General features: G+C 39.5%; 1 protein-coding gene across 1 annotated transcript in view; it reads left to right on the top strand.

Annotated features, from left to right (window-relative positions):
* Window positions 1–13,049: 13,049 nt before the first annotated feature.
* LOC107571826 (X-linked interleukin-1 receptor accessory protein-like 2) overlaps window positions 13,050–15,380 on the top strand; it is an 85,879-nt gene continuing 83,548 nt past the window's right edge. Inside the window, exon 1 of the mRNA XM_016258207.1 lies at window positions 13,050–13,098. Within this exon, the coding sequence (XP_016113693.1) occupies window positions 13,050–13,098 (49 nt within the window). The remainder of the gene's footprint in view (window positions 13,099–15,380) is intronic.

The raw sequence follows: 15,380 nt of genomic DNA, 5'->3' as shown, positions 1-15,380 counted from the left end.
GTTAACCAACCCTGAACATCCACACAGGGAACATTTGACAAAATAGAAACAGCAAATGTGATCGCACCCTTACAATGAGATCAGGTCGATTATTTGTCATAAAAGACAATACAAATATTTCACCTTTATAACAAACATTATAGGCCATGATGAAGTTGAGATAATGAATGCTGAATATTTCTGCACATCATGTCTTCATTGGTGTTTAGCACCTGCTTACTTCTCCTCTTGCTCATCTCACTGGATTCCCTCTTTTCTTTACTCTGCTTGAAATGAGATTCTTTCCTCAACTCTCCTGGAACAGACCGTGACACGAACACTGGGAGTCTAGTGCTGTCATTTTAAAGTATGCATGGGGTAAAGTATGCAGTTTTTATAACGAGCCAAGCAAAACTCCAACTCAACTCGAATGGCATTGAACACCCTGCATTTTCATTTATGGAAAACATATTTTTTTAACTTAAAACTTAATAATTACTGTAATATCGTCACACCCAGATATATGCTTTTAAATTAGAAACTGAAGTGAGGACATCCATTATTAATGCTTTTTTGTTGCTATTCCAGAATATTAAGAGTAGCATCAGTAATGCAGCGATTCAGCCTTCCACATATTCTGTAGCTTATGAAAACACTAACATGATGCACCTTATTTCTGCGTTTTGTGAATCAAAGCTGTTTTCTGGGGTCCGTGACGCTCCACACATGCGACAGATTCCCTAGGCTACGTTTCAATGGATATATCATGCATATCTCATTAAATGCTAAAACTCTTCAGTTGACAAATTAATATTGTGGAGGGGTTCGTTTAACCACCTGCAAACAAACACTGTGATTCTGGTTGAATCTCATAGGCTAAATGGCATATTTTGGCTTCAAAACAGTGGCATTCACTAAAAAGCGGCTACATTTTTTGTCCCGCTGTACAGGAATTGTGGAACTTAAATATGTTTACACTTTATAATTGTTTTGGGGTTTTTGAATGGGCATAATGTGAGGAGAAGTTCTTTCTGAAAGGATCCCAGAATCCGTTGTTACTGGAGACAGCATATCTATAAACCTTGCTTTGTCATTCAGCATCTGAATTTATGTCAGTTTCTCTGTAACTCAATAACAACAATCACAAAATTCCATGAATATGCCAAACTATACAAAGAGCTCTCATGTTCTGAGAGAGTTTGTAATTATTTTATCGCTTTTAGGGCAAATCTATTTTTGGGTCACACATATGCATTTCCCAAAGCACAGTACAGGCTCTCATGCATGATGGGTAATTATCTGGGGGCAAAAATATAGACCTTGACATCTCACTCTGATCAAAGAAAACTTTGTAGTGATCTCCATGGTTTGAGCATAGGACAATTATACTTACATACTCATTCCAAACGTTTAATCACATTTATTTATTTATGAATTTGATGTTGTCTTTGGTTATAGTTTAATTTAACAGCTGCTATATGCTTTTTGTTTATAACACACAATATATTGTATTATTGTTGTGCATTGCTCAATAATTTTTTATTTAAACTTGCCAACATCGTTAAAGATTGTGATTCAAGTTCAGGTTCATTTTATTTGTATAGCACATTTACAGCAGCCGCTAGGCTGACCGAAGTGCTTTACAGAAGAGAAATGTATAAAAACAAACACAGAAAGCAAGCCAGATAAAAAATATGAACAACCCATTAAAAAATTACAGAATAACAGTAATCAATACACTAAGGAAATCAGATAGGTTTTAGCAGGGACTTAAAGACAGCCAGAGAAGGGGCCATTCTAATTTCTAAAGGCAGGATATTCCAAAGCCGTGGCGCTGCCACCACAAATGCACGCTCCCCTCTACGCTTAAGTCTAACATGTGGAACTACCAACAAAGCCTGGTCGCAAGATCTTAGGCTTCTAGATGGAGTGTGTAAATGAAGAAGTTCAGAGAGGTAGACAGGAGCTAGGTTATGTAACGATTTATAAACAAAGAGTAGAATTTTGAAGTCTATTCTCTGATGAACCGGCAACCAGTGTAGAGATCTGAGAATTGGAGTAATGTGTTCATATTTGCGACACTTCAGAAGAAGTCTGGCCGCAGCGTTTTGGACTAGCTGAAGGCGCGCAATTTGAGATTTAGATATACCGCAATATAAGGAATTGCAGTAATCTAGTCGAGATGTAACAAACGCATGAACAGCCATTTCTAGAGTTTTTGGAGTGAGAGAGTCTCTGATTTTTGACAGTAGACAAAGTTGATAAAAACTGGATCCGATAACGGAGGAGATATGTTTATCAAATTTTAAATGCTGGTCGACAAGAACACCTAGGTTCCGCACCTGTGAAGATCTAAAAACAGATCAATTGTCCAAATCAGGGCGTATATACTGAGAATTCTCATTAGAACCAAAAACAATTACTTCGGTATTACTTGTCTTCATTTAGGGAGAGAAAAGTTTCGGCGAGCCATAATTTATCCTCCTCTAAGCATTGCTGAAGAGAGGTAATCGCTGCGGAATTGTTTCTTTTGATTGGTAGACAGATTTGAGTATCGTCTGCATAGAAATGAAAAGAGACACCATGTTTCCTTAGAATAGAGCCCAGAGATAGCATGTAGAGAGAAAATAGAGAAGGAGCTAATATAGAGCCTTGCGGTACGCCACAGGTCAGAGGTGCATTGGAAGAGGTAAAATTACCCAGCTTCACTAAAAACTTTCTGTCAGATAGGTATGACTGAAACCAATTAAGAACGGTAGCTTTTAGACCCACCCAGGACTCTAGTCTGGATAATAGTGTGGAGTGGTCAACTGTATCAAAAGCGGCCGATAAATCTAAAAGAATAAGAACCACAGAGTCTCCAGAAACAGTGGAGAGATACATATCGTTTAACACTCTCAAGAGGGCAGACTCAGTACTGTGAGCAGACTTAAAACCAGATTGAAAAACCTCATAAATACTATTACTTGTCAAAAAATGATGAAGTTGATCCAGCACAATTTTCTCCAATACCTTAGAAATGAAAGTTAAGACAGAAATTGGCCTAAATTGTTTTAGAACAGAAGAGTCAAGTGAAGGCTTCTTGAGCAGGGGAGTGATTGTAGCCACTTTAAGACTGGCAGGGACAGCGCCAGTTTGGAGACACTTATTGATAAGAGACACCAAACCAGGTCCAATTGAATCAATGATTAATTTTAAGAATCTCGGGTGAATGATATCGTTAGAACAAAATGAGGGTTTGAGCTTGTCAATCACCTCCTTCAATGCCTGGAAATTGATAGGTTTGAAAGCATCCCAAAAGGCAGAGGCAGATGACAGGGTTGGAGAGACAGTTAAAGTGGGGCAGACACTAAGTCTTAAGTTAGTAATTTTGTCACTGAAATATCTCAAGAAGCTTTCACAGAGAACATCAGAGGCATCAGGCAAGGAGTTAGTAGAAGGATTTGCAACAGATTGAATAATTGAGAACAAAACCTTAGGTTTAGAGTGATTAGTTTCAATTAGATTAGAAAAATATGCAGCTTTAGCAGACTTAACAGCAGTTTGGTAAGATGTAAGGGAGTCTTTAAACATTTGAAGAGAGAGATGTAGCCTGTCCTTCTTCCATTTGCGTTCTGCCTTTCTACAGTTTTGTCTTAGAAGACAGGTATCAGAGTTTTGCCACAGATCCGATTTTGGTTTGTGTTTATGAAGCTTTAGGGGGGCAGTCGCATTTGCAACCTTGAGCCAGGCAGAATTTAAAAGGCTAAGATGTTGATCAGCATCCAAGTCAGATAATGGTTGATCCAAGTGCAACTCTGAGCAAAATTCAGCAAAGCACAAGTTAAAATTTGAGCTAAACTGTGGAGAGTAGTACCGAGACAGAGTTACAGGCGTAATAGAAAAATTACAGAGATCCGGAAGAGTCAGTGAAAATAATATAGGCTTATGGTCAGAGAGCATAAAGTCTGAGAGCACAATATCAATCACATCAAACCCATAGGAGAGAACAAGATCCAATGTATGTCCCTGGATATGAGTAGAGTCTTTGATCCACTGGGATAGATTAAAAGCATCAATAAGATTAAGAAAATCATGGGATAGGGGGTTAGACGTACAGCAGACATGGATATTAAAATCGCCCACCAGTAGAAAGCGATCAAAATTAGTGACAATATTGCCGATAAGTTTAGTGAATTGCTGTATAAAATCCTTAGTAGAGTGAGGAGGATGGTAAATCACCCCTAAACAAACCGGACCATTCCAGTCTAATTGAAGAAGCTGAGCTTCAAAGCTGGAAAAGGCCCTTACAGGGACCAACTGACAGCGTGCAGAGAGAGAGTTCTTTACAATTGTTACTATCCCACCCCCGCGTCCACTCGGACAAGGAGAGTTAAAAAATGTACAGTCAGCAGGGACCAGATCTGAGAAAGGAGTTAGATCACCAACCTTTATCCAGGATTCCGTGATAAACATAAAATCCAAGTTATGAGATGAGTAGAAGTCATTTAGTAAAAAGATCTTGTTCACCAAGGAACGGGCATTTATTAATGCCATCTTCGGTGAGGGAATAGTAACAGGAGATGAGGACGTTCTTCTCAGTCGGCGGAGATTACCGTGAGTTACTCCTTGTCGCCAGGAGCCGCAGCCGATTCGGCGAAGACCAGCATGAGAAACAGGACTCAGGTGCCGGGGGAGAACAGACAGGAGATGAGGACGTTCAGAAAAGGGGGTTTAAGCATAAAAATAATAAGTGTAATACTGCTTTAAATTGGTGTTGTTGTTGTTGTTTTTTTAATGTAAAAGATTTCTGTTTAATTTAATTGCATTTTTGTTTTTTATGAGCAAAAAATAAATATCATACATTTTCCCCTGATTTACAGAAGAGACCCAATAAAATGTCATTCAGTGTAACAATCTTGTCATCTTGTTTGTTTACAACAAAAATCAATTTATGACATATTAAATGACTAATTACTTTCACCCCAAATACTAATCAGTTGTAATTTAACATTTTTTAAAATGTGCCACTATCCTAGGTTTTGCCCATTTGTCAGTAATAATTTTTTACTCATTTAAAACACAATGAAATTTAATATGCTCCCTTATTCTTTTATATATTTTAATATGTACACGTCAGAATAATTATGTTGTTTGAATTTTTTGATAAATAGTGTGTTACACTGAATGACAATGTAACATTATTTCAACCAAATTTTGACATTTTCTTCTCCAAAAACGTATTTGAAACTTAAAAGTAGACACTTTACTTACATTTAATGTGCTTTCTATGCACATAAAATCCCTTTTGTAAATTTATTTTGATGCGGTCATCTTAACGTCTTTGACTCATTTACTAAACCACAGTGTGACATGAGTTCATATTTGGTTGTAACACTACGCTTTACTATTGCCACTGATTCATCATCTCCATCTCCATCGTTCACCATTCAAACAAACAGAATGGACTTTCACACCATTTCCCAAATGCACTATTCACACTCTGATATGCATTGACCTCATTCTGCCGTAAGGTCATCTTATTATGTTTAAAATATGTTCAGGTATTTCTCTGCATCAGAAGATCTTGTCTCATAGATGCTTTAGAGAGCATTGAAGAGAATCGTTAAGGCTCGTTTGCAGAGATTCATCTCGTGTGCATTTCAGCTCAAGACATCTGCTGTAGTTTTGAGAAACACCTCCAGCAACATGACGGCCATCGCAGCTTTGGCGTCCAGATTTCAGTTTGATTCACGTGTGTCTCAGACAGAACTGCCCTCAAAGCATCGGATTCATTTGCAGCTGAAGTCAAACCTCGTCAGACGTTTGCACAGCATTTCTACTAAAAGTACACAGTAAAAAAGCTTTGCTTTGGATTGTGTGCGTTATACGAGGTGGTACATTATTTTTCAACAATTCAATTTCTTTATGTTTATTATCAATGCCATCTCATGACAAAACAGAACAAATTGGTAATTTCATCTTAATGCATTTGATTTGTACAAAATTGTATGATGTGTATAAAAATCTAAAGCCGGGCAATGTGAGCGTTGTGAACTTCCAGATGTGCAATTAATCAAATTCTGTGCAGATCATTGATCATTGTGCTGCATTCTGTTCTCATTTTATCTTGTCTAATGCAGACGGCAATATTTTTCAAATCAATTCGGTGACATATATTCACATACTCACCTACCTATAAGAGCTGAACTGTTTGGACGCTACTCTCAGTTCCTGAAAGAAACCATACAGTAAGCAAAAGCACACGAATCCTGAAAGACCCAGATTATCCAACCCTGTATTGTGCCTGTCAAAGCAGTGGAGTTACATAGAGTCTGAGAGGTCACTTACATTTATTCATTTAGCAGGTGCGCTTATCCAAAGTTACTTTTATATGTAAAACACAACAAGTGATCCATCTTGAGGAGGCAATAGCACATGAAGTGCTAACAACACAAACTAATGGAGAGAAGGTTCTGATGATCTGGAACGTGCATATAGAGGAGCCTTGAAGAGACGGTTTGTTTGCAGGAGGAGGATGGTGGGCATAAGATCGTTGTCGTCGTACTGAACTTTCTTTTGCGTTCCAAGAGTCCTTTTTTCAGAAACATTTTTTTCTTTCTTTTTCCAGAACGCTCTCTCTTTTCTGTTAGCTCAACGTGTCCACTTGAGGGGACTTTTCTCCCTTCTTCACAAGAAGCGGATAGCCCTTCAGCACCTTTCTGATCCAACAACGTGACTGGCTGTTGTTGTGAAAGCTGGTCTGTAAGCTTCAGTGGCATAAAGTTTAAAACTATAACTGTTTCTTAAAGGTCATTCCTATCCATTATTCGCTTTCCAAAATATTTCCAGATTAACCCAGAAATTGCACTGAACACATGGTGTCCAAACCTGATTCTGAAATGCTGAACTTTTCTTTGTGGCTGTAAGTTAAGGTAAAGAATATAGGTAAGTATTTACAATCATCCACACTTAGAACGAGGGTGAACAAAGCCGTTTCTGGGACTGGGGTTCACTGTGTGCTAATGTTGACCCCTCATTCTCCCCGATATGTGCTGGTGTCTTATTTGAAGGCAACAAGCATGTGTTTGTCTTGCCCACAGAAACCCAATCCTGCTGAAATAAAACTTCACCCCATCACCGTGGGTAAAGGGGCTTTGAGCGTTTCCATCCCCTCTGCACGCTGTCCACTACAAATGTATTTGCTAGTGAGTTTTTTCTGAATGACTGGACAGTGCTGTAAAGTCCCGTAGCTTCAGAAGTCCTATGGAATGCCCTCAGACGCTCCGCAGTCACCGATGCTCAGGAATGTAGATTTTTAGAAGAGCTGTCGTATGAATATAACTCTGTCTGCTCTAGAATCAGGCTGAACAGGCTGCAGGAACTTTCACAATATAATATACACTTATAATATACAAGAGCACAGCCTGAGACAGAGCTTGTGTTCATCCACTGAAAATAAAGCGTGTCCCAGAGCCGCAGGTAACTTTTTCAAAAGCGCTCTCTGTGCTTCACCAGCCTGTCTTCTGTTTGTCTGTCTGCCCATTAGAAGTCAGCTCACCTACTAAAGCTAACAGTGAAGCTGGGTTGAATGGTAATGAGATCATTGAAATCGGAAAATAAAATGCAAACAAACGCACCTTGCTGCTTACTTAATTTGACCAAAATGAGCCGTGCACCAGTGAACAGCCCCTTACCCAAAGACAGTCCTTGTTGAGACAGACATGTTTTAATAGATTTAAACTTCAGGAGCAAAAACAGCGCTAGAGTTGGAAAGTTTGATTCATTTCAGTGAATCAGTTAAACTGTCTGTTTCAGAAGTAAACGGTCTGTTTGCATCATCACCAGATTCGTATAATAAAGGTATGACCACACTAGATTTTTTTGCTCCGTTAACTTTCATTCATACACGTGTGATTGTGGAAGACTGGCTCATTTGAGCTCAGTGAAACTGCAATTGTCACAAACATGTTTGTTCTTCACATTTTGAATTCTTTAATGCACAATATATTCCACATGACAGTTGTTTTTATAATTTATCAATCATATTCTGTTGTAGTTCCTTGTAAAGTTACCAGTCAGTCAGTTCCACTCCTGTTTATTTGTTTAATTTGCTGAAGATAAGTATGTTTTTCCATGTAAGGGCATGCTGTTTTGTGTCTCAGTATCATTGGCATGAGATCAGTCGTGGTTTCGCCCCTGCACAGGCCATCCACAGCAGACCGTGCACAGGTGTTAAATGGAATCTAGACAGGCAAACACATGCAGCTGAGACCTGGGCTGACATCTCTCCATCACGCTGCTGTGGATGATTGAATCATCGGAGCTCTCTGAGGCTGCTGAGTCACGCGGGTTACCCACTCTACAATGAGCCACTGGGATTGAAAGGCCACTGTCAACAGAAGTAAACTACACAGAACAGGGTTTGTAATGCTTCACATGTGTTACAGAACTTTTATACCATTTTATAGTATATACAGGTGCATCTCAATAAATGAGAATGTCATGGAAAAGTTCATTTATTTCAGTAATTCATCTCAAATTGAATTCACCAACACTTGTGTATTAAATAAATTCATTGCACACAGACTGAAGTAGTTTAAGTCTTTGGTTCTTTTAATTGTGATGATTTTGGCTCACATTTAACAAAAACCCACCAATTCACTATCTCAACAAATTAGAATACTTCATAAGATCAATAAAAAAAACATTTTTAGTGAATTGTTGGCCTTCTGGAAAGTATGTTCATTTACTGTGCATGTACTCAATACTTGGTCGGGGCTCATTTTGCTTTAATTACTGCCTCAATGCGGCGTGGCATGGAGGTGATCAGTTTGTGGCACTGCTGAGGTGGTATGCAAGCCCAGGTTTCTTTGACAGTGGCCTTCAGCTCATCTTAACACATTTTCTCAGTTAGCTGGGTGTTTGGAACTGTCTCTACAGCACTAGGAATGTGACTGAATAGCTTATTTGGCATAGGATAGAAAAAGTATGTATTAAATGCTGTCAATATTTGTGCTTGCTTAATAATGTGAGCCGGTTGACAGTACAATATTTAGATGGATAACTAAAAGTGTGTAAAGTGAATGTGTGTAAACTATATACAGTAAATTATAATAAGTGCAGCACGATCAAATGCAAATAAATACCTACTGTATATGGAAACTATTGTTTGAAAACTTACTTCACAACCTCTAAAAAACACTGTGTAGTATTACATCCGTCATATCATGTGATATACCAGCATTAGTTGCGCTGCATCACTGTCATTCATAATTCCTCTCCCATGGCCTCATGGGATGGTGAAGAGTATATTGTATGCACACGGCGTAAGTAGACAAAGCCAGAAGTAGTAGGTCATCTGGGAGTTTTTTTCCTACTGTGAATTCAGACATAATTCTTCTGTCGCACACTGTTTTTCTCCTACTATTTAGTAGGGAAGTATGTGATTTCCTGAAATGTAAGAGTCAGATAATGGAGACAAATGAAATGTGTACTGTTGGTGTGTCTCCAGAAACACTATCAGGTGCTGCTTACACTGTGAAGAACTACAGTTTGCTAGCCCGTAGAAGATCTAGACAGGTGGAGCTGGGGAAGGTGGAGGGTTTCTGATTCATTATTGTTGATCATATTTTATACACAAATTGATATGGTAAAATCAACACCATCATCACTGTCATTATGATGTTTATAATCGCTGAGGATTGAGGAAGCCTCCCGAGCTGACATTCAGATATTGTAATGGGCGTTTCTTTTCCATCATGTGCTGACCAATCAGAACAGACTGTGCCATCTAGCCAATCAGAGCAGCGTAGGCTCATGTAAAGGAGGGGTTTAGAGAAATTGAATCTTCAAACGAGTAATTTCAGAGTCTTTGAGAAATGAGATAATTATATTATGAGAAAATTAAAAAGTGTTTTTTGACCTTAGATGCATGTAAACCTGTTGTAGGAGGCCTCCAAAACAAAATGAAGAAGTTTTAGCATAACAGAGGTACTTTAAATAGATGGAAACAGGGATGTTGTCGTAAAATAATGATGAAATCATCTTTACAGTGTTGTTAAAAGTCGAAGTAAACCAATTTATATGCTTGTATTCCACTGGATCCTCAGCTGTGTTAACAGGCACAGGAGAGACGAGTGTTTCCCAGCATGAGACTGTTTCTCAAAGCCGAAAGAAGAACGTGGTAAATGAAGCGGCTCACCCCGCTTCCCAGAGCCTGCTGGGATATTGGCTGAGGGTTTGTACACACATTTATCCGTTTCCTGAGGGCACTTACCTGCGAGTGAGATGATGAGCGAGCACCAGCGTGAGGCCTGTGTCTGATCCACGCGCCGACTCAAGAGTGACCGAGCCACGTGAAGCCTGAATTACTGGACCTGCCATAGCCATTTAAAACTCCTGCCCTCAGTTCAAGAAACACTCCGGTAGCTCGTGGAAATTAAACACTTATTTTACACCGAAGTTACTTATAATAATAATAATAAAAAAATATTGAATTCAAATGGATGTGTGCTATTCATCGACATCTACAGTAGAGGAGAATAGAAAATAGAAAATGACACAAAGATCTACACCTTCTGTGAATCAGCTGGAAGTCCAGGTAACCCTACAGTAAGCCAAATGATTGTTTCCCACTGTAGTACACATAAGTTAGTGTGTTCCCATCTCTCTCACACATTTGCACATTATTTTCTTTATATAAATGTGCACACAGATGAACTGATTTATCCTTTGCTTTCATGCAAAACATAATTTTAGAGAAGAACGGTAGGCCTATATATCTGCTGTTGATTTCTTTAAGACTGAAAGAAATAAACAAACTATGACAGATTTATCAATAGCTTCAAATTGCATACACTAATGATCTTTCAGCTGTTAAACACTGATCAGCTGATACTCTTCCACTGTCTGTGGGTCAGTTACTGTAAGCATGAAGAACACAGACTCAAATTCACATTACTGTTATACGTTTTTCATTGAGAGACACTTAAGTTCCCGAATAAGTGATTTTATCCAGCTCTATTTGCTTGATTTAGCTCTCTATGCTTATACTGTAATCGGTTGCATTAGAAAATTCTCATTAAACATTATGTGACTGTAACATCTAGGCTAAGACACTGTGATATTTGTAGTGATTTTGTTTTTCATCAATGCAGCTACTATGTACTAAACCACTAGTTTATATATATATATATATATATATACTATGTGATTGATTCAATGTAAGAGAATGGTTAGACAGAGAAAGTGCAGGATTGCTGGTGTCACTAAGAGAGGTTAGTGAAGCATTAAATTAGCTCTTGTTTGTTTTCCCGCATGCGTCCGCTGAGACTGTGTGCACTGAGATGGCGTGCAGACGGACAGAGCCCTGCTCCCGCTCTTATTCCCAGACTCGTCTGTGAGGCCGTCTCTCTGAGACACCGTGTCACTCAAGACTGATGCTGCTGTTGTGCTTCGGCCCCTCAGGGCCATGTGAGCACCTTGGCACTCCTTCCATCAGAGTGGCGTGGAGTTTGGTGCAGTGCTGCCACACCAGACCTGCAGCGAGAGAAATCTGTAACAAGGAGAGCAAATGCTATGTCGTATAGATTTCACTTCAGTGCATGACCGTGTTCACATATATTCCCTTTGCGTCGAGTTGTAAATAACAGTTTGTGTTAGTTAGCAAGCATCTTTTTATGCTCAGTTCACAGTGCCAATGAAATGAATCAACACGATCCCATGCATTTTAATAGAGAGCCAACGACTTCCGGCGATCTGAGCGACACTGACTGTTGTTGACGGCATGTGGACGTGTCCGGCGACATGACAGAGTTGAGAAATGTTCAACTCTACACAAACGACTGACTACAGTGTGAGTGGAGTTTCTGGAGCGCACGTGATCCTTCAGATACTGTAGTGCGTCTGCAAGACAGAGAAGTGAATCGCTCAGCGTATGTAGTTGTTTAATAAAGCAATAAGCCTCAAGAAGCCGTGGTTTGCAGTGAATTTATAACAGCTAAGGGGCGTTGTTAGGCACGACGCGAAGCGTTATTCCATATACGTAGTAAGGTTTCACAAAATAAAACAGAGCAAATAAAGAGTAATGATATTAATAAACACAGTATTCTTCCACCAAACAATGTAGCTCCTCAGAAACAGTTGTGGTTGCTACAAAGTGGTTGCTGAGCAACACACAAATGTAAACAAAGGTGTGTGTTACTTTGTAGAGTCATTCACAACAGCTTCAAATGCGGCTCAGCCAATCAGAGCCAAGGACTGGAACCTTCCATTGATAAACTAAGCTTAATTATAAAAGCTACTCACAACAAATGGCCAGCTGTCCATCGGGAAATGGCTTGATGTCTCCTCCTTTAGAAATGGACATTACGGCCAGGACCACAGTTGCCAAATCTGCGTATTTTACGGGACTTTGGGCTCCTTTTTTTTGAAGTCACGTTAAAAAAATCACCGGTCGCGGGTTGCAGTTTTTGGGGCTTATTTTAAAAAATATGGTTGCTTGTTAGGAAAACCTGACTAGCAACTCCATTTCTTTACATTCATGGTCGATTTTTTTTTCCACCTTATTGGAGTAAAATCGTGTTTCACATGCAGACAGGTGATGATAGTAGATGTAAATAGACAAACAAGGCCACCAACAGAGATGCACAGAGATGGAGGAAACATGGGAGAAGGTGAATGGTGCAGGGGAGGAAAGGGACCTCATTTAATTTGTAAAATATTTGTATATTTTTACATTTTGAGTGGCATTGTTATGAAAATATTTGCGTCTTGGAATGCTCGGGTAGGATAGCGTAACATTAGGCCAGCCTTCTGTCTGTACAGTTTTGACTTACATGCTCTCCTAAACTGAACATGAGCCCGAGAGCCGATGTGTGGAACATGTCAACAACATACAGTAGAATGAGATCCGTGAATGCCATTCATAAACGTTACGATCATTAATAGTTCAGTTCACCAGCAGACACAAGTGACATGCAGATGTTCAGATCAAACTCTACCCCAGCGTCTCCAGCTCTGTTGTTTTACTGGGGACCAAACTGTGCTACGTTTGCTGTGGTTGGTTTTCATCAATCGCTTGCGATGAAATGACTCTGGAGCAGAAGACTCAGCTTCCACTTTTTGAGACAAGCAGCTGTGAGAAATCAATCAGCTGCAGTTAGACTGGATTAAGAACTGTAGTGCACATAAAGCATTTCCAACGCACCGGTTCCAGTGTTCTGCACACACGTGTTCAAGAAATCAGTGCTCTCTGACCTCAGATGGGTTAGCATTAGCAACAAAAGCTTCAGAGCCGTGCTTATTCCCGAATCAGTCCTGACATGTGTCTGATAGTGGAGACTTTCTCAAGCAGCAGGTTTATAAGAACAGCACTGTGGAGTTTGGGGGGGTTTTGTGGTTGTTGTTTTATAATTAAATGATCTGTAAATGATGCATTAGCCTGAAGTGCTGTTTTACGCTGATCAAAGTGTCTGGCTTTATCTGATTAAGACTGCGATTACACTGTCGCAATGTAATTTCTATTTTTCGCTCATCTGACATAGATTGAATATTGCTGCACACTTGCAAACAAGAAAACAGGCATGAGATAGGACTGTCTGTCTTTGTGCGTCTGATCCTAACCACTTCCAGACACATCACAGGCAGGCCACACTGATCCTCAACAGTTTTTGGCAAGTGCGAGTTGCAGATGGAAAAGCTACAAGTAAGTGTATTAGTAAATGCTAATATTAGGATTAATTAATCAATAAATAGATTGTTGGAATGAGCTCTGTGCAGTGCAGCATTATCCTTAAATTGGGTCTGAGCTTTGCCTTTAAAATCAGTCTTTTGCTAAACATTTATATTATAATATACATGTATATAAAAAACAGTAAAATGGTATAATATTGTCTAAAAAGGATTGTTCTACAGAATGCATTTTTTTATACGGCCTAGATATAAATTATTGCACCTGTTGATAATGCTTGTTCTTTTTCACGTTGTGTTTTTGTCTTTGTGATGATATGTCTGTAAGAAGTGATAGGAATGACTCACACTTGGGTTTCGCTGTATTATTCATTACCTATGCCACTTTACAACAATCTCAGGTAGTCAGCATGGTCATTTGAGTCTCAAAAAAGAGTTTGCCTTGAAGAGAATACGTTTCATCATCGGTCATGTAATGATTTCCGTGAAGAACGCACATGTCTAGTACCTGAACTAGAAAATTCAAGAGAGTAAGATGATGTTAAACAAGCTGCTGGTGCACAATGACATGTAATCACACAGACGGTGAACAATCAACAGCAATGTTGCGATTAAACCTATAGCAAAATTTGGTAGTTTTGTATGTTGTTTCAGGGTTGGCATCATCTCAGATCTTTGTGAGGGCTGGATCCAGACGGAATGTGAATCATTCACAATGACACCATGAAGATGTATTCAGGAAGTAATTTGATCCAGTTTACTAAAATGATTCAAATTTCTAATTTACCAAAACTAGTTGAGAAAGAGACATTTTAGGTGATTGATTGATTGATTGATTAATTGATTGATGGTCAGAGAATGGTCATAGTGTTAGTAGTTGTTGTTTTGGTTCAGAGGAATGGTCTTTTGTAATGATTTGATTGCTGTGAGTGTGGGGATGGGCTGTGTTTGGATGAGGCTGGATGGAAGCGAGCTCCAGTCAGAGGCTTCACTTACAGTGCTGCGCCTCACGCTGTAAAGTCCTTCTCACCATAATGAGTGTCATTCATATCAGGCCAGCGAGGGACAGAAGTGGCAGGTGCAGACAGCACAGGTGCATATAATGCGAGCGGGCCCTGTGGTGTCAGAGCTGTCAGTGAAGGAGGCCCGGCCCGGCCCGGCCTGGCACGGCACTCCAGGAGGTGTCAGCGCTGTAGGCTCCGGGGTGAAGGATGAGCTGGACGTGTGCTGCTTATGAGGAGGAGGAAGCGCTCCATCTGTTTCCTCTCAGAGCTTCTCCTGTGCTTCTCTGTGTCCTTCCTCTACTCTTGTGTTTGGGTTGCTCGTCATCTGTTCACCGCCACTCTCTCTTTCTGTCCCGACTCTACGTTTTTGTCTTTGTATTTCTCCATGTGCTCTCTCTGTGTCTCCAGAGAGCCTGAGCTACATCTCAATTTCTTGTGCCATTGAGATCACTTTCACTCCATAATTAGTCACCGTGCACTCCACTTTTTAAAAAAATGCTATGAAATCAATTAATGGGATGTTTAATCATTCTAGAATCATTTTAAAGTGGGAAAATGAATTAAGTAGACTAACAGCTTGACCTTAAATTGCATGTGAATAATTGAAGGTTAAAAAAAATGTAATTTTGTTAAAACGTTGTTTAATGAAAGTGAGTCATTTCTGCACCACTGGTAGCATCAAATGGGATTTCAAAAGTGATGGAACAAGCTTCTCGAATGCTCTTT

The sequence above is a fragment of the Sinocyclocheilus grahami genome, unplaced genomic scaffold (assembly GCF_001515645.1).
Source record: "Sinocyclocheilus grahami isolate Dianchi unplaced genomic scaffold, SAMN03320097.WGS_v1.1 scaffold1656.1, whole genome shotgun sequence".
NCBI lineage: Eukaryota > Metazoa > Chordata > Actinopteri > Cypriniformes > Cyprinidae > Sinocyclocheilus > Sinocyclocheilus grahami.
The sequence above is the reverse complement of the archived record's forward strand: the minus strand, read 5'-3'. Positions and strand labels throughout refer to the sequence as shown.